Source organism: Tachypleus tridentatus, chromosome 1 (genome assembly GCF_004210375.1).
Source record: "Tachypleus tridentatus isolate NWPU-2018 chromosome 1, ASM421037v1, whole genome shotgun sequence".
Taxonomy (NCBI): domain Eukaryota; kingdom Metazoa; phylum Arthropoda; class Merostomata; order Xiphosura; family Limulidae; genus Tachypleus; species Tachypleus tridentatus.
This window is the reverse complement of record NC_134825.1, coordinates 53,393,452-53,418,910: the sequence shown is the minus strand read 5'-3', so window position 1 is coordinate 53,418,910 and position 25,459 is coordinate 53,393,452. Positions and strand designations below refer to the sequence as shown.

At 30.5% G+C, this 25,459-nt stretch overlaps 1 protein-coding gene across 5 annotated transcripts in view; it reads right to left on the bottom strand.

Annotated features, from left to right (window-relative positions):
* The window catches only part of LOC143248860 (E3 ubiquitin-protein ligase AMFR-like), a 47,126-nt gene that overhangs the window by 11,102 nt on the left and 10,565 nt on the right, over positions 1–25,459 (bottom strand). For all 5 annotated transcript variants that reach the window (XM_076497709.1, XM_076497716.1, XM_076497725.1 and 2 more), the window contains exons 2-11: positions 23,564–23,656; positions 20,351–20,515; positions 12,236–12,388; positions 8,372–8,412; positions 7,906–8,038; positions 4,622–4,755; positions 4,364–4,474; positions 3,058–3,257; positions 2,832–2,941; positions 2,140–2,265 (exon numbers count right to left, since the gene is read on the bottom strand). In XM_076497709.1, coding sequence (XP_076353824.1) covers positions 2,140–2,265; positions 2,832–2,941; positions 3,058–3,257; positions 4,364–4,474; positions 4,622–4,755; positions 7,906–8,038; positions 8,372–8,412; positions 12,236–12,388; positions 20,351–20,515; positions 23,564–23,656 — 1,266 coding nt within the window. The remainder of the gene's footprint in view (positions 1–2,139; positions 2,266–2,831; positions 2,942–3,057; positions 3,258–4,363; positions 4,475–4,621; positions 4,756–7,905; positions 8,039–8,371; positions 8,413–12,235; positions 12,389–20,350; positions 20,516–23,563; positions 23,657–25,459) is intronic.

Genomic DNA, 25,459 nt, shown 5'->3' with positions numbered 1-25,459 from the left:
TTTCATGGGAAAGACTGCAGAGATGTTGATAATTACTATGTAGAAATGGAGAATGGTCTTTTCCACTGGCAAGTCAGGTGATACTTTGATGTTACAATACGGCTTCTTTAATTGGAAAGACTAACAACCACTTAAGTAGCACATATGCTAAGAATACTAACATTATCTTGTGTATATAATACTGTTTCTTTCAGTGTATAATAGATTCTTCACAGATATTTCACCAACTTCCAGGTGACATTCTGAGAGTTCTCAAACTTCCAGTAAAGGTGTTAAAAGATATATTTATTTCGATGGTTTTTTTTTTGTTAAATAAAAATTGTTTCACCCATCAGTGTCTCCAGTCTCTTTCTTTTCTACCAATTCAATAAGAAATTGAGGAATACAGTTTAAATTTGCATGACATTTTAAGTGAAACCTCTTGTTATACTGTAGAAACTACATGATTACTCTAAGGGAAGTTAGTGTATCTGAGAATACCAAATATAAGAGCTTTTTATTTAAAAACAATGTAGCTAACTGAAACATATATGCTTTTCAAACGTAATGGAAGTGTTAACATATCATGTATGTATAATACCATTAGTTTCCATACTTTCTGATTCACTTCAAAAGACATACTGCAGTATGGTCTGCTTCATAATGCAACATGGCAGCAGTACATCATTTTAAGATTGTCTACATTCCTTGTCACAATTTATAGGAATCATTAAAAATGGGTCAAAGGCTATATCATCATATTTGTTGACTTGCATTCAAAATTTTATTGAACTACAATTTTTATGAATTTATATCAATACATTTGGAATCAAATTTTACATTATAATTCAAACTTTATTACTATATATAAATTATGTACTGAATGAAACACAGTGATCCCATTCACCTCTGTCCATTTTTGAAAACGGTCCCTTATATATACTTACTTTAACATACGACATGTAAATAACCAACCAACAGCATAGAATGTCCCCTAGTGATTTTCTCAGGCATTTTAATCTGTGAAAAGTCTATCCTATTCTTATGAGATAAGATATCAATAAAGTAGGTTGTGTCTTTAGTCTGCTCAAAGTTTTATATTTTCTAAAATATAAATTCATCTTAGCTACTAAGCTTAATAAATTATAGTGAAATTCTATGGTATCAGTATAGTTATTTATGATTTTTTGGTTATTCAACTGTATATGTTTATTTTTTTTTTTTTTAATTAATGATGGTTACGAGTTGGTTCAAGTGACAGACCCCACATAATTAAGAGCATAGAGAATAATAAGATATATAGTCTTAATGAAGACAAATGTTTGAAATGTGTTCAGAAGGTTTTAGATTACATACAAATAATATACGAGATTTTGCGGAAGAAGAATAGTTTTCAATTATAACATGAAATCATTTTGCACTCAGACTAGTAATGAAACAGACTTATGTTTTCACAAACAAATCTTTAGTAAAAATATGTCATTAAAAACCTGATTTTCTGTGCACAAATTAGTTGTAATCTTTCCTAAAAGTCTAGCAAAATGTTGTGCAGATACACATGCTGTATCAAAAGTTATAGTACAAATACATGCATATTATACTGCGTCCATCATGAAAGGGTTAATTAAGCAGTCAAAACAATACACACACATCTACTGATTTATCATTAATAGTAAGTCAGAAATAGCTTTTATAAACATAAGAGGACACAACCAGTGTTCCTACTATCCTTTAATCTGCTACAGCTGTGATGCCACTTAACTATATGGTCACATAAGCCCTATCCACATACAACGGGTGATCTGTGAAGGTTTGCCTAATGTATGGTATAAAAGTAGCCTTACTGACCTATGTAAGCGATTTTTTATGATGCAAATCACAGTGTTGAGTATTATCATTTAAGGATGTCATAAGGATAAACAATGGAGCATCAAGGACAGCCCAGCACCCAGAATGTCTACTTATAAAATGCAGTTAACCTTACATATATCACAACTATAATGTTATTGTTTTACTAACCCACATGAAGATGTTATGTATTGTAAACTGAGAAAATAAAATTATTCATTTTATTCATAACGTCCAGAGGCAATGAACTGAAAGCATTTCTTTGTTTTATGCTCCATTTTTATTAAAAATGTTAACCAAAAGACAACTTACAGGGTGAGAAACCAAACGTTCATCCAAGATGTTCTCTATTGTCAATTCTACAGCACGAGTGGATCTTAAGTCTTCCATGATTAAGTTCAAAGGCATGTGTGGAAACATTTGCTGAACTTGACGAGCCTAGTGTGTAGCAGAAAATAAATTAAGAAAATTTTTAATATTAAAGTTAATGACACATCACATAATTTAAATTCTGGAACTTAACAATTTTTTGTATTTACAAACCAAAGATCTAAAATGTAAAGTTAAATTCATTACCACAAAATCACAGTTTTCATTTTTAAATTCATGTAAATAAATCAGTATTAAAAAGATCTAAGCTGCTTGTATAACATTAATGAGAGAAAACTTGAACTAAAATTAGGTTATACATAAAACTTGAACTAAAACTTCACAGTTAGTGAATTCAATGGACCTTAATAATGAATGACAAGTTATTAATTATAAGGGTTCACTGCATTACATAAAAAAGTTAATGTAAAGAAACCAAGGTAAAATATTACAAGCATTAGAACTTTTCAACAGAATATAAATTTAAAAAAAAATCTTCAAAAACACATTTTATCATTCATAATATCATTAAGTTGTTTTAGAATGACTATTACAGACCACAAATATAAAAACATAAATTTCAGAATAAAAATTTAGAAAAAATTCAATGTAAATATTTGATAATTTTTACTAACCATGTTGTCTAACTGGGAGGTCTGGACTGCTGGCAGTTGTCGATTGCCCAGAAGATTTGTGTGTGTAACCTCTACTGAAAAGCTAGGAAACCAGCTCACGTAACGAGACCCTAGAGAGACGTGATTATTTAGTAAATCATCTGAAATGTATAAAAGTGCTTAGAATTGGATAAACCAAAAATATATGAACATGATTTTTTAAAAATTATCTAACAACTAAACTCACCATCAAAATGAAAGAAATGATTTGTTGTTTGATTCCCAGTGTGAGTAGGTTCCCCTTCTTGTCTCCCTAGTGCTCCAAGTAAATTGTTATGATTGTCATCACCTGTAGGAGTCCCACCACTACCATCTCCATGCACAGCTAGAGACATTCGGCATGTAGGACAAGAAGAGTCTTGCTCCAACCAAGATCGCAGGCATGAACTAAAAAAAGCATTTTAATTTAACATTGTGCAATGAGAGAGATAGAAAAATAGAATAACTATCAATACTTATGATGTTAAATACATCAACAAACAGAAACTGGCAGAGCTAACAACTTATTACACTGGAACTTAAAACATTTTCATTGAGTTACTTTTTTTCATCCTTGTTATAATTATATATATATATATATATGTGTGTGGGGGGGATATTTTCCATTACAGAATATAACTCTCTGAATACATTTACGTCAAAGTATGCATATCACGACTTCTTTACACAGTTACATTTAAACTTTAATTAAACAACTTTGTTATTAATGCATGTCAATAAGTTTGGCATCAAAACATAGTTTATAATGCAACTTTTGATACAAGTTTTAAATTATTAATTTCAAAATGATATATATTTAAATAAGTTCACCTTTATGTATCATATGATACTGCCCAAATTACACAGTTGTAGTATAAATATAGCTAAAACAACGTATATTTACAGCCTTCAATCTCTTGCTTTATATCAAGATGTAAATCAGACAGTAAAACCTACACTCAAACTGTCCAATTACATTTTGTCTTTCAAAAATAAAAAAAACAAGATGAATCAAAGAAACATTGTATCTTTTTATTCTTGAATATTTTGTATTGTAAATTGCATATTAAATATAAAAATCACAAAGTACTACCAACAATCCTACCAAACAGTAGGGTTAAATGTTATAGATACTTGAAAAATACAATCACTACATTTCTTATTTTTTTAGCATATTTCTTTACATACTGTTATGAAAATAATTAAAATGTAAACATTAGAAATGCTATATAAAAATATTAAAATAAGATAATACCATAAAAAATAGCAGCATGACTATAATTTAATCATGGGTGTTGGTAAGGATGAGACTATTTAGTGAGATGAGCACTCCCAGAAAGCAAGTCAAGCTCCCTTACCACCTAGCCATGCCAAGTCCTGTTACACAGTAGATACAAGGTTGATAAAATTGACTGAGTTTGTATATGTAGAGCAAACAAGCTTAACAAAGAGGACTTTAAAACCAAGGATGGAAGAAAGCAAGAATACTAATATCTTTTTTCTTGTAACCTTACTTGTGGAAAAAATGTCCACATGGGAGTTTTCTGGCCGATTCCATATAATCCCAGCAGATTGCACAGTTTTCACTGTTGTTTTCCATCTCTTCAGGGGAAGTCATAGGATAGCTAGAAATGTATTTAAATATTAACAAATAACTAACAAGTGTGACATGATAAACTCCTGTCTTAATTCAATCATACATTAATGAACAATGACCTTCTTATTTTATGACATTCCTGAAAAATTACATTGCTACTTTAATCCAGACTTACTTGGATTCCATGTGACGGACCACTCGCAGGTAGTTCTTATGCTTCTTCAGACGATGCCTAATTTCATGGAAAAGATATCTGAGTTGCATGCAAATCACCAAGCTGGCCATAGACAGGAAAATGTTGCCCCACAGCTTTAAAATAAACATTTACAAAACATTGATTATCTCTTCAAAAAATACTTTAAATACTACTTTTAACATAAATGTATATTGTCAAAAGAAGGCAACAATAATTTAATAAAATGTCTAGTGAGAAACCATGTTAAAAGCTTAAAATGATAGAATGGCATTAATGTAGACAATTCAACTAGTTGTAAACATATGAATGTCTTTTTAAAGAATTATCAATAAAAGTTAAATTCTTAAAATGCATATACCTAAATGAGAATGTATAGACTTGGATACCTATTTACAAAACCTGTGTAGGACACAACTAGAATAAAAGAACATGTAAAGTTTACATGACTTTTTTTTTTTTTTACTAAATATAAATATACTTTTTTCTACTAATCAATATCAATTACACAGTACACTATACATATGCTCTAACTTAATAGAGAAAATTCTTCTACTGATCAGTGTATGAGTGAACCAGCATGAGCTGTAAAACTTAGATTCATTGTTTAATTTTTTTTCATAAAAACATTTCATGCTTAAAAGTTCTTTTCACTAGATTTTTAAAATACTTCACCCAATATTATTATTGTTCATAAAGAACTGATTCATTCATTTCAGAATTAATTTTACTGTTCGTAAAGCAAAAAGTGTAGTTTATTTCCTAATTTTTATGGTGGTTACAAGATCAGTCAAACTGACCTCAGCTATAGAGTTAGGATAGAGAAAATAACAGATTAAATATTAAATTTTACTGAAAACAAACATCTGAAATGTGTCTAGAAGGTTTTAGAGATTACACAAATGATATATGAAATTTTTGGGACAAAAATACTTTTTTTAATCATAACATGAAAATTATTTTGCACTTTGACTACTAATTAAACAGACTCATTACATTCATAAACAAATCTTTTGTAAAAATATTTCATTAAATATTCTAATTTATTGTGTACAAAAGATTTGTAATGTTTACTAAAAGTCTATCAAATTTTGTGAAGATGCACCTACTGCATTTATTCTCTCATATTTTGCACTCTGTCAATTTGACCAACCATGTTACCTCTTTGTTCTCATTTAAAGTCTTCATAGATTTAAAACTTGTAACATTCAAAATAGTGATAACTTCACAAAATTTGACAGTTTTTCAATTAATATTTCAAGTTTTTCACAAACAAAATCATTTCAGTGATATATTTTTAATAAAATAAGTATTTGTTTTGAATAGACCATGTGCAAAGTAATTTTTATGTTAAAATTAAAAAATATTTTTGTTCATCTCGAAAATCTCAAATTTTCTGTGTAATTCATCTAAAAATCTAAATTTCTAGAATGATTTCAAATTGTAACATGAAACTACATTCATTTATTCTAAGTACATTTAAACTTTTAACAGCATACATCTATTAATAATTGAATTTTATTGTTTTATTGCCTTTTGAACTTTGTATAACTATTATCCATGCCACTATAAGTTGTAAATCACATGAGGCATGTGCAGGTCATATTATTCCCACTTAAAACCCACTTGAAATAAAAATGTATCTCAGAACAGCTGGTATAGGTATTATCAATTTTATTGATAAGGAGAGAACGTTTCGACCTTCCTAGGTCATCTTCAGGTTAAGAAAGAAAGAGTTTGAATGTGAGTTTTAGTCCCTAAGACAAGAGTATAAACAGGTATGGGATTGTAGAGGGCATTGCAGTTGGATATTAGGTTATTAATTAGTATAGATATAAATGTATTCTTTATATTGGTTTAATTTTGGTTATAGTTGCTGTATAAGTATGGTTTCTTTGATTTTGTATTTATTTACATTTGTTTACCTACTTAATATCTGGGAGTTTTCTATTATTATTTTGTGCTTATTTGATTTGCAGTGTTCAGAAACATGTGAAGGTGCTTTTATGTGTTCTTTAATTCTTGTTTCCATTTTTTCTACTTGTTTCTCCAATATAGAAGTTGTGGCAGTTGTTGCATTGTATTTTATAAATTATGTTGGTGTTGTGTTTGTCAGTGTAGTTTTTACATAGTAAGGACCTCAGTTTTGTACCTGGTTTTTGAATAAATTTGGTGTTTACTGGAATGTTGTGTTTCATTATAAGTTTTTTTCCAAATGTTGGTTATTTTTCTCTGATGTCGGGAGCATATTTTATGCAGCAGTAGAAGATTTTGTAGTTTGTTGTATCTTGGGATTTACTGTTTGTTTGTTGTTGGTCTAGGTATGTGGATATAATTTTTCCATGGTTTTTTGAGGAAATTTGTTGATGTTGATGAAGTGTTGTTTTATTTTGTTGATGTCACCATTAATTTTATCAGGTGAGCATAGTTCTGTGACTGTTTATTTGGTTTCTTAATATGTTGAGTTTTGTTTCATTTCATGTGCAATGTATAATCTAGAATGGGTGATTTTTCTGTGGATTTCTGTTTTGAATTGTGTATCCACAGTCCAGTGATCTTGAGGTTAAGAAATGCTATTTAGCTAGTTTTTTCCTGTTCACAGGTGAACTTAATGTTGTGGTGTATCAAGTTAACATCATTGAAAAAAACTAACTGTATGTTCTGTAGATGTGAATCCAGCAATTGTATCATCAACATACCTGTACCAGTTATGTTACACTGATTGGTATTTCTTAAACAAAAAGTAGTTTAATAAAATTTGAATGTAAGACTTTGTATCGTGCACAGTAAAGGATACCTGTGGTGAGAAGATTTAAAATTATAGTACAAATTCTTAATGTGTTTACAAACTCATGTATTTTACACTGAACCCATCAAGAAAGGGTTAACCTTCTATAACCAAGGAATCAAATAATGTTTGTGCAACCAACATTGATACATTCTGAACTCAACCTTTCTAATCATCAAAGAACTTTTACCGAGGGTTAGAGAATTATAATTCTTAGACAGTATGGTATGTGATTGTAATGAAACACTGATACATGTATTCCTAATAATAATAGTTTAATATGATACATCAGTTAACTCATTTTTTACAAAATTAATTTTTAGAAAATCTTTATCGGTAGAAATTGAGTTTCGAGAATGTTTGTTATAAATCTGTGCTTTTTCGATTATTTAGAATTTTACAATGCTTTCATTAGAAGTTCCTTTAGACATATTAATGTAAGGAAATCTTTGGAATCAAGCAACCAAAAAGAACTTACCAACATATGAAGATGGTGAATGAAGTCAACAATTAAAGCAGTCAGTTCAAAAATCAGTTCACTATAATACACATAACTTGTTCTTTTTTCCCACACACCTTCATGATTTATGTCCCATAAGTGAATAAAGTATCTGCAAGATAATTTATAATTAAATTATTTTTAAAAAGCATTAAATTTATATTACATTCAAAGAAACTTATAACCATACCATTAAAAAAAACAAAATAACCCCAATACTTCAAAAGTATCTCAATTTAAAACTTATTTGAACATAAGTCATCACTTTAACATTACATTTACAAAAAGATTGCTAAGGAAAAAAAGAGTAGTGATATGACATCACTAAGTCTAGATGTTTGGTGCTACAAATCCAAATCTTTACAGTAATTTCTATTTCAAAACTGAATAAGATACCAAGATTTGACAATAAAATGTTCAAGTCCTGTTCAATAAGAAATCTTACCTTGTAATGATGTATAATGTTCTGACTGTCACAAGGGCACACTGTAATGAAAAACAAAGTAAATTTATATTTCCTCTACCAATTGTTCAATTTACTTTTTCATATAAAAATTAAAAGCTTTGATATTATACCACTGATAATTATTTTTTCTATTCCTGTTTTTATCTTGACATGCATGTGAACACTTTTAGAAATACTGTCTTATTGCAGTTCAGTTGAAATATATATTTGAAAGTGTAAATAATGCCTAACATCCAACCCTTGTAGGAAGAGGTGTGTGTGTGTGTGTGTGTGTGTGTGTGTGTGTGTGTGTGTGTGTGTATATAAAAGGACTGATATAAAGCTCTCTTGTTCCATGATTATAAAGATCTAGAAGGTACATACTGTTAGCATCAAAAGAAAGAATATCTGTGCTGTGATGTTCAGTCAAGCTGGTAAGAAATGAGGTGTGAACTTAGCATGTAAAAACAGGATACTAATCATATGTCAGAGAAAGTTTAATAGCTTGTCACCTAAAATAACTCAAGAACATAGATTCCCTGCAGCAAAAGCAGGAACCTCCTTTGGAACTATAAACAAGATACACATCATGTGATGTCTACAAAAGCAACAAATCAGCCACATTCATAAGCTTCTTCCAAAGTACAGCTGTGGCTGAAAGACTAACCATTAAAAGCTGTATCAATATTATCTGGTATGTGACAAATGGAAGAGTGCCATCATAATAGGTGAAGTATACTCTAATTAGCCTTTGTAAGTGTGAGCAGTTTATTATTGTCCTGCTGATGACAATCTTACAAAAATGGTACAGATTAGTTCACAAAACTTCTTCCAACTTAAACATCTAGAGAACTGATAAAAATTATAAGATGAACTTTTCATACTATAAGGTTAACTTGGTGAACCCATTAAGTCATGAGAAACCACAATCTTTGTACAGCTTAAACATCCATGAAGACAAAGCATTCAGCTACACATTTAAATCACATCAGTATTTCTACAAGTTCAAATGAAAAATAATTAATAATCAACATCTGCCATGGACTGTCTTTGAGATGCTCAAAAGATCCCTCAGAAGCCACCATTCATGCACAGTTGACAGACTGGAAAATGTATGGATGAAGGAGACAACACTGAAAAGAAATGGGATATAGTAGATTAAGTGGATTCAACTGGATAACATGAAGTTTGCTGATGATCTGGTACTCCCTTCAGATCCACAGAGAAATGCAAGAAAAAAACACTCTCCTAGGTAAAAACCATGCTAGTGAACTACACTACTACCAACAATGGTCTTTTCAGAGAAAATCACACCTACACTTACCTAGATATCACTGACAAGCTGGGTGGCATAAAATCAGAAAGCCAAAATTTGCAAAACTAAAGCAGCATACTCAACTTTGAAAAACATATGAAATTCCAAAGAAATATAAACTGCCACAAAAGATTAGGATTTTCAATTCCAATGTGAAATCAGTGATTTTGTAAAGATCAACAACAGGAAATGAAAGATGACAAAAAAGTTTAGAACCATCTCCACGCACTTGTTAATAACTGTCTGTGTAAGATTCTAAAAACCCAATGGCATAAAAAAAGTCAGAAATGAAAATATACATAAAAAAGTCAAAAATGAAAATATAAGCAACATGACTTACTAAGAGCCTATTGAATAACAAATACAGTACAGAAGAAGCAGAGTTGGATGGACCATACCCTAATGAAGACAACATCCGATATCACCTGCTAGTCTCTAGCAAAGAACCCACAAAGTAAACAAATGAAAGGTAGATCTAAGAGCACTTGGTAAATAGCCACAGAATTAAAGACAGCTGGGTACACTTGGAGAGAGGTATAAAGGACAGTACATACGATGACAGTCTTAACATGTTGGCTGCTGTGTGATCCAGTCACCCACCAGCAGATTACACCTAATTTGTACTGGTGTGCCACTTGACCAGCTCATAGGCTGCACCACCCACTAATTTCAATTGTAATTTTCTCCTTGGCATGTAGTGTAAAGTCATTTCCAATGCCAAACAGCAAAATCAGGAGTGCCTCATCTTTTACCTCTTGTAATTTTTCAATATCTTTTGAATGGAGGAAAATAAAAAATAACAAACATGAAGGTTTATTTTTTCTATTAAAAAAAAGCCAAAAATGCATTGAAATAAAATAAATTTATGGTATGGTAACTAAAAATTAATTTTTCCATGAAAAAGGCAAAAATTATAGAAAAAAATGAGGATTTCTGTATGAAAATTGTGAAAAAAGTTAAGTTTTACATAGAAAAGACAAAAATTTATTTTTTATGCAAATCAAAAAATGCAACTTCTGATCAGAAAATATTTCTAATGCTTTTTTTCAAAGTATTCTGAATAAAAAGCAGGATTGTTGTTGAGAGGCATTTATTCCTGGTATGCTTGGGCTACCAGTGAAAGGAAAGCTTTTTCGATGTGTTCCATCTACTTTATGCCAAACACTGGTTGGGAGTACGGCATCATCGCTTTCATTGTCAGTAATGCCACTTTGACTATGAGATTCCAGGTGACTATAGGCATCAGTGGATTTATTAAAGTCAGGATTAGATGGTAAATAACCATTTGTATCAAAAAAATAACTAAATGGCGCATCACTATGTGAGAACCTTGTTGAGATGATAATCCATAAAATGATTCAGATGTAAATGAGGTTTTTTGCATGTTCATTTAGAATTCAAATTTTGCATATTCAACTAGATGTTGGAATCTAAAAAGAAAAGAACAGTGAGTTAGTGAAACTGCTATAAAACGTATACGATGAATTTCAGTGCGACCTGCCAGAAGGTCATGAGACACACAGGAAGTATTATATTACTGTGCCGTGTGACCCGCCAGCAGCTCATGGTATAAATATATGTACCCACAGTCTAGAGTAGTCAAATATTACCATACAAAACCACAAAATAAAATTATATAAACCTAACTGCTTTATAATGTTGATGACACAGCTGTAATAACAAATTTATAACATTGCAGCAGCCATGTTAAGCTGGTGAGGAGGACAATATTGACTTCAGGGTATTTTATAAAAGCTTTCTGCAGTGGAAATTGCAGTAGTTCATACCCAGGGCTATCACATGAAACACCCTTGTTTGTAAACTAATTTCATTTAAAGCAATGCACTCAACATTGTACTGTTACTATAGGTAGTGAAGTGAACACCATTCTCTGTAGAAAATAATGTTAGAGATTGCCCCATCATTATATGAGTTAATTTCAATATTTAAAATTTACATACAAACTATTACAAATTATAATTTTTTTTTTATTTTTAAATTAAACAAAGTAAAACTGAGATTGACAAAATTTTGAAAATAAGTTACCAACCTTCATAGAATTTTATAACAATTTTCTAAAATTTCATGGAACATATTTCAATGAATAATTATCAGTTTAATTTTTATTTTACTACTACTGATGTGTTCACTGCTACACTCTTGTCCATTTTCTTCCAGATAATAAGTATACTATTCATGCAGGAGAACAGTTCAGGATATACATATCATTAAATACTATTATATCTTAAAGCACAATCTTAATTAGCTTTGTGAACACCTTTTTTAATTGCATTTTTAATTTTCCTTATGCAAAAATATTAATCTAATTATGTTTTTAGTAAAAAATTGATAATTATTTTACAAACAAGTATACACAAGTTAGGCTTTTGACAATGTTTTTTTTTAAAACAAGTTAACTTTATAATCACTTATCACATGCATAGGTAAGTATTTCAATCATAAGATTTGGATGTTAAAGCATGTCTTTTGTTTTTCCAAAATGTATTTTAAGTAAGTTTTATAAATATGTAAACAAATGAAAAATATACCTCAGCAACCATAAAAGCAAAAGTGTTGAGACCAGCTTGAAGACCCACAAACACACAAAGAACAAAGAGGCTTGAAGAGGATATTAATATGACACTCAGTAAGGCTAGTAACCGAACATGAGTCCATCTTGATGTCATCGGTGACAAGGAAAGCTGTAACAATTATTGTAAAATTATGAAAACAGTATGAATTTTAGAAGTTCTTAATATAGATAATCTAAATAAAAATCAAATATCTTATAACATCTAAATACATATTTTATTATGTATACTTTACAATTCTAATATGATCAGAAACTGAGAGGTAACTGATTCATCTTCACAGTAAACTGAAATAGCATATTAGTACAAAATTATTCAGTGCTTCTTGTTCCAAACCTTATCCAGACATAAAAACCTAAATATCTGTTAAACAGCTTTGAACCTTACATGCACTAGAAGTGGCCCCATGACCTTTTACAGAGTGCCATTCGACATGTTATTATGTATTTAACACAATGGTTATTAACTATTCATTTTACATTGCCAAATTAAAAACAATTCATGGTAAAGGAAAGTAAATACCAGTTACAGTACACAGGAATACTGAGAAAACTGTAAAGATGAATCTTGGAGGATTTAGAACTTGTGCAAACTGCACAACAGATAAAAGTATTTTTACTTTTAATATGAATATCACCTTGCACTCCAACTTCTCAGAGTCTGAATCAGCCTATCATCAATTCAAACATATGCTGTGTCCAACCACTTTTGTAATAATTTTTGTATACAACAGATTTGAATATTTTATTAAATGTTTGTTGTAAATATGAAATTATAGTCAAATTTTCTTCTTCAATGGACTTACTACATGTACAACTAGTTAATATTTTTCATATGAGCTTGGCCAATTTGACCAGCCCTGTAACCACAAAGTAATCAGTTTCTGCATAATATTTAATATGGTATGTGTATCATCATGAAATTTGGCAAGCTTTAAATGAATGTTACAAGTCTTTTGTACACTAAAAATCAGTTATTTTAATTAAGTACTTTTACTATGTGAATATTTGGAATCAGCCTATTGACAGCTTCAAATGCAAATTTGCATGTTAATATTAAAAATACTTTTCTTCATCTAAAAATCTTCAAATTTCCTATGTGTAATTTCTGAAACCTCTGAAATAAACATTTTTTTTCATAAAAACTTTATATTTTGTTATTTTCTCAATCCTAACATTAATATGTAACTACCTTAAAAAAATATGAAATCATCATTTTTTCTGGAATGACTGCAAATTACTACTGAGAACTACAATTGTGTACCTTAAATAGCTTAAAGCTCATAACAGTACACATCTATTTATATATGATTTGATTTTATCGCCCTTTGAAGCATGTTTAACTAATAATCCCACTACACAAGTTGTAAATCACTCTGTGAACACTTAGCTCACGTTACCTTATTGAAAAGCTGTAATGCACAAACTGCTTAAAAGAATAACTCATAATGATTTTCCTTTTTCCCCATTAATTTATTTAATCAAATAAATTTCTAATTTTACATTTTAGTCACTTTTATAACAATAAATAAATAATATACAGAAAAACCAAGAAATATAGTACTTACCATTGCCTTTTTTTGCTTTGCCAATAGACTTTAATGTTATAGTAATGATACTAATCAATTAGGTTTTTTTCTTTACTTAAATGATGCAACAAAGAACACAGAAAAATAACAAGCACAAAGCAAACAATGTCCTGTAACCATCATAATTTGACTGGTTATTTATGGCATGAAAACCTTAATATTATTACTTATGCTTCTCAATCTAAACTGCATGAGAAAATTTTCAGACATTACTTGGTAATGAAAACAATGTAATGTCCTAAGATAGCTTAAAAAGATAATTTTCCTATACTGAAAATGTAATACTTACTTTCTCTCACATAACTAACTAATCTTGTTTGGTGCTGTCCTTTATATTCTTAAAACCAACATGCCACAAGCTTTGATGCTTCCACCCATCCAGTAATGACCAATTCTGTCATGTCTCGCATGCAAATCAGATGACAACCCTCTACCAATAAGATTGCAACATACTCTGTTAAAACATGCAACTTTCTCTATTCAATTCTACCAAACTATCACTTGGAGTTTAGTTAGAAAATGAAAGCACCAGTTTTTAGTGGGGAGAACAGGTGGGAAGTTTGATAAGAGGTAAGTACCTATCAGAAATAAATTTTCAACATAGGGAAATTATAACTACCAATATGGTACATTACCTGAATAGCTATAATCTCACACTGAACAGATGGAGGGAGAAAAAGAAGCATCCTTTGAAAGCATCTGAAGGACACTCCCAAAGAACCCTTTGGAATCAAAGATTATATGTACTAGAATGCACCACTTCTGTACCAGTTATACTCTTTGCCCAGTGTAGAAAAAGGTACTGCAGATATGGGAAGACTTATGGCTGGATTGTTATTTGAATCACACTAAACATGAATCTCAATCCCATAATACATTAACGTGGGTGAAAGTAAAAGTATATACCTCTAGGTATTGAGTGGCTTGGGTGTGACAGACCATACATGGCAAGCCAACTACATCCAAAACCTGGAACACCAGGAACAAGCATACATGTGTGGGAGTGGGGGATTAAGTAATAGGTAAGAAAGAGGATAATACCAGCAGCAAGTGAACCACAATTTAAGAACCAGCCATCTGGTGAAGGTAGGAGAGAGGATCATACCAGCTTTACCTCAAGTTCATGAGACTGGAGGGAATCTTGTAACCCCCAACATATGAACAGGACACTGGTAATAATGTGAGAAACTGATCTGAGAACCCAACATTTGGTCTCAAAAATATGTATGTGTAATATAAGGCATCTCACTTAATATCTAAATGACAGGAACCACCCCAAGTGCAGTAACATCCTCAAAATATTAAGAATATCAAGGAATAACACAAGGGGAAGAACAATAATAATCTGCAAGTACCTCCAAAGTGGCCAACAGATGGAGGAACAAGCATATAAATGAGTGAGTAAAGAAACATTTGTAATACATTTGCGAGGACTTAAGTTGATTCGTTCAGCTCTAAATCCAAAACTCAGCCACTGAAAACCAATATTCACATGGGAGTAGGTTGAGGGGTTCTAATCAAAGGAGTGAACTGTAATTTTGACAGCTTATTCCAGTGTTACATAGTGGAGGACATTTCATCATTTACACCATTAGAACAATACAGCCATACTCTCAACTGAATGGTTTTATTATCATTTATGTTTATTTAGTGTGTATTTGTACACATGCACAATATTTGTTTTTCACTAATACATTCAGGAAGATGCCTCTAATGTCTACCATCTCACAGTTTGGAACTGGAAACTGGTGAGGACTCTCAAAACTCCACTAGAAGAAAAAGGAAGAGAAAGTAAAGTGGAAATCCCAGAGAAATGACAATTCTTAAGACAGTACAATGGGTAAACACAAAACTTTATTTGAAAAGCAAACCATACAAAGTTATTCAATACAAGGTATGGCAGGGATGGGCAGTTATCCCCTTTTGCTTTTCTCACTAAGTCCACAGGTAATGTACAGTCTGGAACAGCCATTTTAATGTAAATATATTGTGAGGATAAACCTACAAGTAATTTGTGGAACACCCTACCTCAAAAGTGTGTATTTAGCAGCCATGAAAGGATAATTGTTAAGTCATCAAATAAAGTGCTTCTAACAGATAACAGGTTTGATATGCAGGGATAATGGAAGGTGCATGATTGGAGTGCAAACACCAGGAATTAATTAATGGTTTGAAGAAGGATATAATGAATAAAATACCAACTGAATCATAATCCAAACCCAAAACCCAGAGAGGCAGAGGGGAAAAAGAATCACACACAAAGCAGTAGGGTAAGGAAAGGAAAATATGGGAGAGAGATTCAACAGAAAAAAAGAAAACAATGAAGCAACCTAAAGCATGTACCAGACCAACAAAGTTATCTGGAACGAATCAAGAATAAATGTGCAAGATGTTATGAAATGGAGTTGTAGGTTCCAAAGAGCAAGGCATAAAATTGGGACCAACTGTGGTGAAATAAGATAGTATCCCAAGAAATGGAAAATAAGAACACGTACCATGAGCATTCTCAGACATGCAGAAATAGTAAACCCAAATGTGATCAAAGACAAGACCTAAAAAGTGATGAGACAGAACCTACAGGTTCAGAGCACCAAAACAGCATCTAACATACAAGATGAATGGAGAAAACTTGTAGGTAAAGAATGGGAAATTGTCAACTGTGGAAAAAAATAAAAATGGCAATATCTCAGAATGAAACCAAAAAGGAAAAAATAAACAACAGACATAGCACGGCAGATACCCCACATGACACTAAATGTGCAAAAGAAGACCATTAAAATGGATTGGTGGAGAAAAAAATCCAACTGGAAGACCACCCTATCAGCAGTGGATGGTAAATAAACAATGGTGTCCCATCCAAGAAAATTTCAAAAGGAAAGATGCCACATGTGGAGAGAGAAATGAATATGGCAATACCCTCAACATGGAGGGAAAGAGGAGGAAATATTCCATGAAAATCTCCAAATATAACTAAAACAACTAAGAAAGGAAATAAATGGTAAACATTATCTGTAAGAGAGCAGGTAGTGTAATAAAAAGCTGAAAAACTACGCAGGTGAGAAACTGGATAGGACTAAAGGAGATCTGAAGAACATAAAACCACAAAGAAAATCTGCCTAATGGTAAGCTGTGACAAAAAAAAATTAACCCCTGTATATGGTGAGGTGTGCAAGTATCCAGTCTCAAAAGAGAAACAAAAAGATCATCAAGAAACAATGTCAAGAGAAGGGGAATATACTCTGAAACATATCTGAAACAAAATAAAACTAAGTTAAACCTAGCAGATCTTGCAGCAGAGCCTGAAGTGCAATTTATGATAAGATGGGGAACTGACAAAATCTGGGCCATTTGAAATGGGTTCAGCCATTATAAGAGGAAGACGAGTAATACTTGGAGCAAGTAGTATAGGACACCATCACTCACAATTCCAAACAAACAAAATTAAGTGCAAGAATTATCAATTACAAGTTAAATGAAATTAATGGTAAGAAATTGATAAGAGAAAGAAGCATATGTAATACATGGAATGTGTTGAAGAACAACAGGATTGTTAACCAAATTAATGATTCATTTTTAAGTATAACCAAAGGTAAGTTGAAATTAACAGACTTGTTAAGCCTAATCAAACAGTGCAGAACAAAGGATATTACTAAGTTCTAAAATAAAAATTTTAACCTCACAATAAGCATAATAATAACAGAAATTAAAAAGTCAGTATGTATTAACAATAACCTATCTATGGAATACGATGTATCGAAGAAAAACAATACAATTAAACAAATAACTGACATACCAGTAAGATGAATTACAGACAGTCCTAAAACAACAAGACCCCCTAATATCAGCAGTATAGGAGAAAGAATACACGTAAACTTAACTTGAACTGGACTAACAAAACTTGTTATAGAACTTAAACAACTACACGTAATAACATTATAAATAAATTTATTCACAAACTATAACAATATAATGTCTGATATTTCAAAAGTCAGCAAACTGTGTAGCAAAATGTGTGGATCCCCAAATTCAAGGTGAGGTTCAGCAAATGCAATTTCATTGGATAATCTACTCCTCAATGAAGTGAAGCCAAACATCTTCACAGGAAGTACAGGAACCTGAAATCTGGTTAAAGGAGCTAATAGAACATATAACCTCCAAAGTGATAATGTAGAATTCATAGTGCGAAATAACATAACACAACTGTGTCGGCAGAAACAAACAAAAAATTTGGTAATGAAGTAACTGGATAGACATATAAAATAATTCAACTTCAAAATAATTCAAAAAGCTAAAAATATCACTTGTAAAATAGAGTAAACCTGTTGAGAGAAAATAATACAAAGATAGGGAAAAAATTAAAATAAAACACTTGAAGAGAGCACAAACTAAACATTACAACACAAGTACTGCCAAGCAAGAAATGCTAGTCCAGTACAAATGAACAGAAAAAGTCACATGTTAAGAGAGTGTATGTTGTGCTCTTACTGGTGAAGAGTTTGTCGCACAAATAGTTCTATGTGAGGTACGTTTGAATCAGTATGCAGATAGGTTGGAGTTTCAAGGCTTGTAGCATGTCCAAAACTTTTACACATAGAGGACAGCACTGAATGAGAATATTTATGTGAGCGGAGGTGATGCACTTTATTGAAACTTCATCTTTATATTCATTATAAATAATATTGTATAAAATGTCAGAGAAAACTACTGACAATTTGTGAAAAAGGAAATGTAAGAGGTGGGCATGGTAAGTGTGTATGATTTTCACATTTATGACTCCGTAAAAAATTCGACTAAAGGCTACAAAATTTAGACTTTCCCTTAGCAATACCTACATCATAATGAGCAAATTATATTATGTACTTAGAGAAGGGTGATAAAAAAATTATAACAGGGAAAAGACTAAGACAACAAACTTCAAACTCTCTAAAAGGTTGTGACATACTCACTCTGACCTACCTATAGCAAGAGGGTTGAAGGAAGTAAAAATGTAGCTATGCAAGCCCATCTCTTTCATATTTAGTAGCTCATTAGACAGAAAGCAAGTGACTAAGGGTTTAAGCATTGATAATGTTACTCCTATAAAAGGGGTAATGAAGATTGCAATGGATATTATAGGCTGGTTAATGTTACTTTTTTGTACTGGAAATAGATTTCAGAATTAATGAAACTTTCAAAAATCATTTAGCGAAATATAATATTGTAAAAAAAGAAAAAAAGGATTCATTAAATGACATCTTGTTTTATAAATTCACCATTTCTAGTATGCCATCTGGACAACTGAAAAAGATGTGGACTTGTACACACTTTCAAAAATCTTTTGATAAGGTGATACATTAAAGGTAAGAAAACCACATCAGTTGAGGTTGAATAAAAATAGTTACATGGACTGTAAGGCAGCTAAATGAGAGAGAAAAATGTTATTACTAGAGTTCAGTCATACTGGACCCTTGTTATCAATACAGTATCACAGAGGTTATTACTTGGACCTTTGTAATTTCTAATTTTAAAGATATTATTAGGAATATAATTAGTTAATTAATAAATTACCAAATATGACAAAAACTCTCAAATGTTTCAAGTAATATGAGTGTATTAAAAGAATTATTTGGATCATTTGATAAATTGAACAAATATTTGTTAAATGACCTTTAATTATAGTAAGTACAAGGCAATGCATTTAGTTTATCATTTGAATAACATTTTTAACAAAGGTGGAAACCCGGTTACCAGTGTGATTGATGAAAATCATCCCAACATAATGGTAAGTCACTTAAGCTACTTAAACAGTGCTTTTTTTTTTTATCTGTAGTAAAGCTAAAAGGAACTTAGAGTGTCTTTATAGGCATACCAATTATAAGTCAACAAATGTAATTCTCTATATATAAAAATCATTAATTAGAACTCACTTGCAGTACTACGTATGGTGTCTCCCTATCTAAGAAAGAATGTTGAACTATTAGAAAGGGTTCAAAAAAGGACTATCAGAGTATTTCCAGGAAAGGGAGGGTTATCCTATAGTGAACAAGTTAAGATTTACTTTTATCTTGAAAAAAGTTTAAAAGGTGATCTTATTGAAATTAAAAAGATTATCTGTGGGGATGGGAAGTTAACAAGATAAAGGACCAGTGTTTCAAATGAAAAATTATGATTTCCTAAAAAATAAAGGATTAGTTTAAATTTTTACTTTTTTCAAGGACAGTCTTGAAGGACTAAATAGTCTGTTGTTTTCTGTACGTTATGATATATACAAAAACATAGCTCTGAAATACACACATCAGTCAATAAACATTTAGTTTTTGTAACTTTTCTTGAGCTCTAAACATATCTTTAATCATTTAGACTTTTAAGTAATAGAAAACACATGTATCGCTAAATGTTTATGTACAAGATGCTTGATAGCCTTTCAATAAAATAACTTACATTCAAATTGATAACGATGTCTCTGAAAGAAATTCACTCAAATGGTGATAAAACACAAAACTTACATATTCAAACCTGTCCTTGCAGAGCTGAGAGAGTAGGTGAAGAAATCCTAACACAGAAAACCAACCACACCAGAGAACAACTTCATCCATAAACTGGACATTCATAACTCCAAAGATGAAAATAAACTTGTAGAAGACAAAATTCCAAAACTTGTCTTTGATATGCTGTGAGAAAAAAAATCATATAATGGTAACAAAACATATTAAGAACAATTTATAAATTATAAATTCAGCAGATCTTCAAATTACTATATAAAGTAATTCAAATGTATAATGTCACATTATGTGGATTCATACAACTAAATTTCTTAAGACCTCAACTTTCTCATATATATGTTGAGATGATAGCACTTCCATTTCTAAAAAAGAAGCTAAAATCTGAATCCAAGCTCCTATCACCACACACAATCCTTCTCCAGGAACCCCCCTATCCCTTCACACATGACAATAGAATACCAGCTGAAATGTATAGTATAAATTAACTGATAACAAAGAGAAAGAGAGCAGCCATTCAGTAATTACTTATGTGATTGTATATGTAATAAACAGACAACATTGTATGCTTATTCAATACTGCTGTAAGTCTATGTAAAATTGCCTTATACTTTAAGACCACTTATAGTCTCATTACTTTTATAATGCACACTTGATGCTTGAAAACAAAAGTTGACCATAAATGTGCATGTTCTTACCGGCAAACTGTTAACCTCTTATGAGTGGATCTCATATAACCTGAAGAACTACTATATCTTAGCTAATTATCTATTTTTTATGTTATAAAATGTATAATTATAAGTTACATTTTTTAAACATACATCATACTTTGCTTCCATTCTCAAGGTCCACTATATTATGTCCTGAACAAAAAATTTGCCAAAAGGTTGTACATGTCTTCCAAAGAAATTAATATGCCTCAAGAGCACCACTGACTTGTCTTGAAATTAACAGTAGGTAAAGGATAAGAAAGGAAAATAAAACGTTAACAATTAACTATGTGAAAAAAATTAAAAAAATATAACAAAAAGAAAATCTTTAAAGATATTCTACAAAAAGTTAGAAGATATATTTGTTTTTTTATTTCCTAAAAGGAAGAGAGAATGAAAAACAATATAAACATTTACCTTAGAGCTTTTGATATCCTTTTAAGAGGTTCTAGAGATTATGCCACAAAAATGTTAAAACTATAAGACAATGAGTATTTTTAACTTAAAATAAAAATCATCTTGCACTAAATTTGTTAATATTTAAATGCAAGTAACTACAATAGAAAAATAACATTTTTAGTAAACAATTATAAAACCATCACTATTTGTGTAAAAGATACTTATGATCATTAACAAAATCTTACCAGTTGTTGATGATACTCTAAGAAAATTCAGAGTTACCACATGTATTGATGCACAAGTGAAATTCACACAACTAAATTGCATGAGCCTGTATCAAAAAAGTTAACATACAAGCAAAGCTACAAGGCAAGCATCCTCAACAAGGTAAAAAATAAAACTTGCATTATATTTTCATGTTTATTAAATATTCTGATGGAATATTAAACTTACAAGTAGTTTACCAAATTAAACCTGATGCATAAACTGTTACATTCTGCCCATATGATATTCGGCTTCTACAGAAAGTCAACATTAATGCTTTCAATGTATAAAAGGTTATATTGTTTAATGCTAGTAAAATACAGACCCTTAACTTTGTTTTCAAACACTGATATTTTTCAAATAACAAAAACTGACTTAATTTTTTAGTTTGCTCTGTATGAACAAGTACTTAAACTATACTTGAACTAAAATGAAACTTCACATGGCTTGACACTACTTGTTAGTTCTGGTTTTCAATCAAATTTTCATGAAAAAGTTTTATTAAATACACCAATACAATGTGAAAGCTACTTAACATGGAATTATCAATAATTTCAATGTTCTGTGCAAAGTACTGGAATACCCATTATAGCTTAGAATGTGCATGTATGTGGTAAAAATATGTAAACAGACTGACACGAGTGTTTGAAATAAAATGGGGAGAGAGAGTTTATATGTTAAATATTAAAAAAGAAAAATAACTGGAAAGTTTTCTTCTCCTTGCTTGTGACAGCATTTTTTTTGTCACTGTTCTTAACATTTACTACAAAATACTACAGTTTTTATGACAGTTCTTCCATATGTCATCACTAATTTTGAGGACTGAAACTATGGCTGTGTATAAACAAGTCTACTGATAAAACTTAAACAAGAACTGAATAAGCAAAATAGCACAGTTAATTCATTATAAAATCTCCAAGTGTTAGTGATACTAATAACAGTGGCAATGACTGATATCTGGTCACCAACCCTTTAGAGCAAACACTTACATAACTTGTTTTTTTTAAGCTTGTTCTGTGCACATTGTCAAGTTGTAGATCAAGCTACAAACTACCATTTTCAACAGAACTCTAAAGTGACGATTTTTTTCTACATTAGGTGTGAATGTATTTAATTGCAGTAACAATTTTGCATGTGTATACATTGGCCTATGTTGTAAGAGTTTCTAAACATTGATCTAAGTATAGTGAGAATAAGCAGGAGTTTATAATATTGTATGTGTTAAAGTTCTTGCTTAGCAAAAGCAGTTGTATCTGAATAATGTATGAAAACAAAGTTGTATAATATAAATTAAAACACTAATTTTTTAAATCAAAAAATTATCAAGTTTCCAGGTCTGTTATCTATCATAATTTAATAAATACTGTTATAGCATGTACTTCTTGCAAAACACTGATAATCATTAATCCTAAAAGGATCAAAACAGGAACTAGGTATAGTTTCTAGTTTGTTTTTTTAACATCACAAGGCTGAGCTTATAGGTCAATAAAAATATCTTTAAGAAATGCTTAAAAGATGAAATAGACATGTATTAATCCATTTCAATCAAAATCAAATTGGCCACCTGATAAGTCAAGAACTTTACAATAGCTTAATTTTATCAGGTAATAAAATATTGTGAGACAAATTTGGGATAAAAACAACCTATGTGCTATGCTTTTGGTTTGAAATAAATTTAGCAATGTTTTGTAAACCAACAGAAAGTACAAAAATTACAGGTTTGAAGAGATAAGCAAATTTGGTTCTAAGGTGTAACATGGGACTATATACATAAATAAAAAAACAGATATGATTTTTTAAAAGATAATGAGTAAAAGTTCTTAACTTCAAAGTAGGAAAGTAGTACCTGCTGTTCTGATACTCGTAGCTCACCAAACACCAGCTTTTGTATGAATTTCCCAACTAGGATCAAACAACAGTAGGCCATGTTGATTAAGGTCTGTCACATAAAAAAAAACTTATTAGAATGCAACTCAAGTTTCACTGAGCACTTTATAACAATTAACATTACTACAGTTACTCAAACCATTACTCATACTTGTAATTTGTACATCTCTAGAAATATTATGCAGCATGATCACTCAGACAAATGCCTTTATCAAAGTTTTATAATATTAACATAATCTAACAATGTACTTAAAATCTTGAGGAAGACTATACAAATTATACTTTGGAATAGAAGACATTCTAAATATTTTTCTTTGACTAAATCTAAGATTTTCTAGAATTAAAAAGGATATTCACTTGCAATAAAGTGTGTGCAGAAACTAAATTTGATTTTTAATTTATTAAACTCACTTAGAACCACATATATTATGAAAACTATGATAATACCTAAACATGTATTAAAAACATGAAACTAAACTTTAGTAATACAGTAAATGTAACAGATAACCAATATTCAAAATTCCATTTTTAGAAATTGCTTCTAGACTACCTGCCCTTGAAACCTTTGAGATTGCCACATGCTGTGCAGTTTTTGAGCTAGTCATTATATCTTGTAAGTTAAACTTTAAAAAATGTTCTGGCTTTTCAGTTTATATTTGTAAGGCTTAATTTGGCAAACTCACATTTTAAATTCTACATTTTTTTTAACAAAAGGATTGATATATTTGTCCTGGCATCATCCCAATGCTTATTTGGAGTCATTAGAAGACAAATAGGAAAACCATAAGAAGCTGTAGCTTGCAAAATACTTTATTAAATACCTAACTGTACATGAATTTCTTTAAATATTGTGATATCTAGTGTTTTGTCACAAGTTTATCCTATTTCATGCAAGGTGATGCACTGAGCCTCATTCAGTAATCACAAAATTCATTCATTTTAAATATCTAACCACAACCTTTTGTAAAAAGTGATGACACTCCAACATCAATAAAGCACTGCAAAAGTTCTATATTTCCAAATCGCAAAGGGTGTGATTAATTTCCATGAAAAAAAATAAATCACCCAAAAGCAGTTATACATTTAAAAACGACTGGTATAGGTAGAGAAAGCACTAGTAGTAGTTCACTCCTCTACTAGTGCTTTCTCTACCCATACCTGCTGTTTTTAAATATATAATTTTCTCTACAAGTAGGTTTTCTCATCATCATGGATTACCTTCCAGCAGTGTCCTGAACAAAAATTAACCACAAACCTGAGTAAATTTGAGTGCACAATAAAAATGCTGTATATATATATACATTTAAAAAACAAACACTGGATGATGTGATGAAACTAAGAAAATGGGGATCAGCATATTTACTAGTTATAATACATTACTTGAATATTATAAAGGCAAAATTGTGCTTAAAATACTTTAAATTATTTAGATTTCTTTTATTATATAAATACAGAGCTACAGAACTATAATCAAATTCAAATTTGCACATTAAAAAAAGATATATTCTCACTAAATAATCACACAAAATTTTACATTTAAAAAAAAAATCAAAACTACACAAATCACTAAGAATGTCTTTTTTAGTTAAAGGTAAGGGGAAAATATGAATATAGTAAGCATATGAACTGGTACCAGCAGGAAAATCCCAGTTGTACAAGTTTAATAAATAATTTAAAAATGAAAACAATTTAGGAAATTACTTCAGTGTATTTGAATTACTTTCAAGCATAAAAATGCCTGTCAGTGAAATGCGTACTGGAGGTTTTGCCTTGAAATATTTTAATGAAGCCAAAATACATCTCATATAATACAACACCTGAAAATATATAGTTTTTTATTTCATTTTTGTAAAAA